Genomic DNA, 4,205 nt, shown 5'->3' with positions numbered 1-4,205 from the left:
CAGGACAAGCCTCCTTCCTTGTCATGGCCAGCACGCTGACCCACGAAGAACGCCGGAGGTGATGCCCTATTGCAAAATACTTCTATAAATTAGTGATTTGTAAGTACGTCATTTTAAGTTGATATTTCCTACCCATTAGCTGAAAGGGGCCAGTTAGACTATGGCTAATCAAATAACATTGGCATTCTTGTGAGCCTACTGTGAACAGAGTTCAGGTCGTCTGTGTGTTCACATGTTTGAGTATGTGCATGTATTATGCACGTGTTGAGGGTACCTTCCTTAACTGCTGTCCATTTTAGTTTTCCAGGCAGGTTCTCCCACTGACCCTGAAGCTAGCCTATTTGGCTAGACTGGCCAGCCAACCTTCATTTCACTCTAACCTGCAGAACCCAGAAAAGCACCCACCCCCACCTAGGACTGGAAAGAACTCGGGAAACGCACCCACCAGTGACTGAATGTTGGCTCTTTGGTGACTGGTGGTGCATTTCCTACGAGAACCAAGATTTTTTACCTCTTAGCACCAGGATTTCCTCATAACTGTTCTCTCTAAAGAGCTAAGCCCTGCTCCCTAAGCCAAAGACTGCATGTGCTGAGCTAGTATTTATGTATCTAGAAATCCACAAAGGGTTTAACTGTGGTCCGGGCTCTGTATGGAAAGTCAGTGTATTTTAAACATCAGTGATTGCTCATCACATTCTACAGCAAGCAGAATGCACGATGAACTATGTATGGATGCACACACAGGGCTGAGTCTGGAAATTACTCTCCACCCCTTCAACACAGGAGACAGAAAATGTGTGGGTGTGGTCCCAGACCAATCATCAGATGAACTAGTCGGAGGGTGGCATGACCACCATTCTTCGGTTTATTAAAAAATGGATCCAGTGGGAGAGGCTCTACCGCAGTGTGTGCTGGAGAGAATTCTGCCCTCTTCCAGCCCAGCCGCAGACAGAAATAGCCTCCCTGGAGGACGGCACTCAAGTGGGTGGGAGACGGAGCAGACACCCACAATCAGCCACACACGCGTACATGGGGAGTAAAGTCAAGACAATTTTATTTACACTTTAGAAAGCAAACACTCACAAAAAACAGTTAGGGAGCTTGAAGTGTTTTATTTCGTATTCTCTTTTGGTGTAGGTCATCAGTGAGTCATCTGCATAAATATTTTTCCTGGTAATAGTGGTGAACCTCCCACTCAGAAACTTTAAAACTTCAAGTATTTAAAACGCACGTGAACCCCCCCGAGTTTTATCTATCGTACCTCCTCACAGTGATTAATTTATTATCTAGACATCCTCACAGTGATTAGTCAGCTGACACGGAAGGTGAATTTGTTGTAAGGGAAAGTTCAAAATCTTAACTAATTAAGCAGCTTCCTGAACAGTAGTAATTTTTAACAGTGCTATATTTTTCTTTTTAATGAGAGATAAAATACGTGTGTGGAGGGGAGGGAGGGGTGCAAAAACCTTTACCATTCAGGCTAAGCACAAAATGTCACCAAAGAATCAATACCTACGGCATAGCTGCCACACAGCCATTCCCTCACCTGCTGAAGGGCTCTCCAGGGTCTCTGTGCCTTCACCTGCCTCTGCCAGTGAGGTCTGTGGCCCTGTCCCGTAGAGCCACCACTGGAGGGAGACGGCTCTTTGACGCTTTGTCCTGCAGCCTGCACATGCAATTCCAGAAACTCAAATGACACTAGAAAGATTCCCTCTAAATCTTTTTTTAGTACAGTTTGGCAAATATCCCAAAATGAAATTCAACTCTAAGTTAAAAGTATCAAACAGAGATAGAGCTAAGTGCCTCTGTGACTCTCTGGGCTGCGTGGAGAGCTTAGGAATGGAAACCCAATTGTCCCCCACTGGAGGGCTGCAAACACCTGTTGCTTTATCTCGGCAGAAGAGTAACTGCAGATGAAGGAGTCCAAGAGCTACCGCTGCTGGGAGCATCTTTAAAAGCCAACAACCCTGCCCCCTCTCAACCTCAGACACGCTGGTGTCACCCCCACTATACCCCACAGCGACAAGAACAGCAAACATTAAACCAGACACCTGATCTGGCTTGTTCAGTGTCTCCCTCCAGGAACCCCAGCGCTGTCAGGCTTTTTCTCTCCCTATCTGCTGATTTGAAATGCATTTTGGTTTTTGGTTTCTAAGGTGGAAAAGAGAAGGTTTATAAAGCTGTCTTGGGGAGACGATGGCTAGATGGCCAAGTCACCCGGTCTGGCACGCCCGCTGCTGGACTTGCTGGACCTTCCTGGGTCTGGGAGGACCAAGGGTGGAGAGTGCATCTCCACTGTGGTGGCCTCCTCTGGCGTCACCACCAAGGCACCCTCCTCCAAGCTGCTGCCGCTGCTGTCCGTGAGCCCCTTGCAGCCCTCAGGGCTGGACGCTGCCGAAGAGGCCTTGCTGGCTGGAGTCTGCTGCTCTGCCCCTTGGCTGGCCCAGTTCTGCTCTGTCATCAGGTGGTGGCCATTGCAGCGCTTGCCAGGCTGGCCTCCGCCTTGTGCATCGTTCAGGGTCACCACTGTGAAGTCTGCTGGTGGTAGCGGGGTCCCGGGAAACCCTGCCTGTGCTGCGGGACAGGCAGGGTGCGTATAACAAGGTGGGAACCCAATGGAGACGCTGGGTTGGCCAGAGCTGGTGGCCGGGGGTAGGGGGTCAAAGGGCTTGTGCCTGACTTCCGAGGCACCTGGGCTGAAGTGGTTGGTCACTCCCTGCTTGAGCTTCTTCCAGCCCAGGTGGTAAATCTCCAGCATGTTGAGCACCAGTGACGCACAGGCCACGGCCAGCATGAAGATGACGAAGATGGTCTTCTCCGTGGGCCTGGAGATGAAGCAGTCCACCGTGTTGGGGCAGGGCCAGCGGTCGCAGCGGTAGAGCGGCTGCAGCTGGAAGCCGTACAGGAAGTACTGGCCCGCGATGAAGCCCACCTCGAAGAGCGTCTTGAAGATGATGTTGAAGACGTAGGTCCGCAGCAGCGCGCCCGCGATGCGCACCTTGCCGCGGTCGTCGCGCAGCGGCGGGTCCCGGGGGCTGGCCGTGCGCGCGGGCTCGCGGCCGCGCTGGGGGTTGTCCCTGCGCAGCGCCTCCTCCTCCCGCTCCCTCTTCTTCTCCTCCATGCGCACGATGTGCAGCACGTGGCCCAGGTAGATGAGGGTGGGCGTGGACACGAAGATGATCTGCAGCGCCCAGAAGCGGATGTGCGAGATGGGGAAGGCGCGGTCGTAGCACACGTTCTCGCAGCCCGGCTGCTGCGTGTTGCAGGTGAAGTCCGACTGCTCGTCGCCCCACACCTCCTCGGCCGCCGCCCCCAGCACCAGGATGCGGAAGATGAACAGCACGGTCAGCCACACCTTGCCGATGACCGTGGAGTGCTCCTGCGCGTTCTCCAGCAGCCGCCCCAGGAAGCTCCAGTCGCCCATCGCTCCTGACCTGCAAGGGGAACGAGCCTGTTACCACCGGGAGAGCAGGGCAGGCAGCGAGTCAGCCTCCGCCCCACCGAGCGAGCGCGGACCCCGAGCAGGCGGAGGCCTCGGCCGGGCCGCGTGCCCGTGACCCCAGAACCCGGGAGCCTGGGCTCCGCCGCCACTTCCTCCGTCATCGTCCCTCGGTGGTGAAGCTGTGCGCTCACAGCCCGAGTTACACCTGGGGAAGAGAAGAACCAACGCTTGAAAGTTGCCCTTTGACCCCTACACGCTGCCTTGGCATGCGTGCACCGCACTCCCACCCGCCGTACACTCATTCACAGAGTAACAGTGATAAACAAAGCACGTTAAAAACAACGCGGTGGCCGCAATTGTCCTGTATTTGCGTCCTGTTGTCACTACCTCCTACTGGATACAGTATGGCAGCGACTTCCACCGCGTAACACTGCATCAGGCGTCTTAGACCACACGGAGATGACTGACGGGGATGCCGCAGGTTCTCGGCCAAGCATTGCGGTTGGATAGGAGGGACCTGAGCACTGGTGTGTTCTGGGATCTGTGGTGGTCCTGGAGCCAGTCCCCGCGGACACTGAGGGACAACTGCATGTGTTCTCTCCTTTCTCTCGCCAGCGTCTGCGGGACAGTATGGCTCGCTGACAGGGCTCAGCGGCGCCGTGACCTCACCACCCTCCCCTTCCTTTCAGGGATGGAGACGCTGGGGACAGGAAAGAGGAATGAGTCCCCTGCCTCTAACTCGGTGTCTCCTTCTCTCCAGAAT

The 4,205-nt window shown here is 54.4% G+C and overlaps 1 protein-coding gene across 1 annotated transcript; it reads right to left on the bottom strand.

Moving 5' to 3' along the window:
- Window positions 1-1,100: 1,100 nt before the first annotated feature.
- Gja3 (gap junction protein alpha 3) lies at window positions 1,101-3,429 on the bottom strand. The gene has a single exon (XM_021662986.2). It carries the CDS (start codon window positions 3,422-3,424, stop codon window positions 2,201-2,203), a length of 1,224 nt encoding a protein of 407 aa, XP_021518661.1. The 5' UTR covers window positions 3,425-3,429; the 3' UTR covers window positions 1,101-2,200.
- Window positions 3,430-4,205: the final 776 nt, after the last annotated feature.

This window comes from Meriones unguiculatus, chromosome 9, assembly GCF_030254825.1.
Source record: "Meriones unguiculatus strain TT.TT164.6M chromosome 9, Bangor_MerUng_6.1, whole genome shotgun sequence".
NCBI lineage: Eukaryota > Metazoa > Chordata > Mammalia > Rodentia > Muridae > Meriones > Meriones unguiculatus.
The sequence above is the reverse complement of the archived record's forward strand: the minus strand, read 5'-3'. Positions and strand labels throughout refer to the sequence as shown.

Coding starts and splice junctions, on each gene's coding strand:
- Gja3 (XM_021662986.2), bottom strand. CDS start 3,424: ATGGGCGACTGGAGCTTCCTGGGGCGGCTGCTGGAGAACGCGCAGGAG.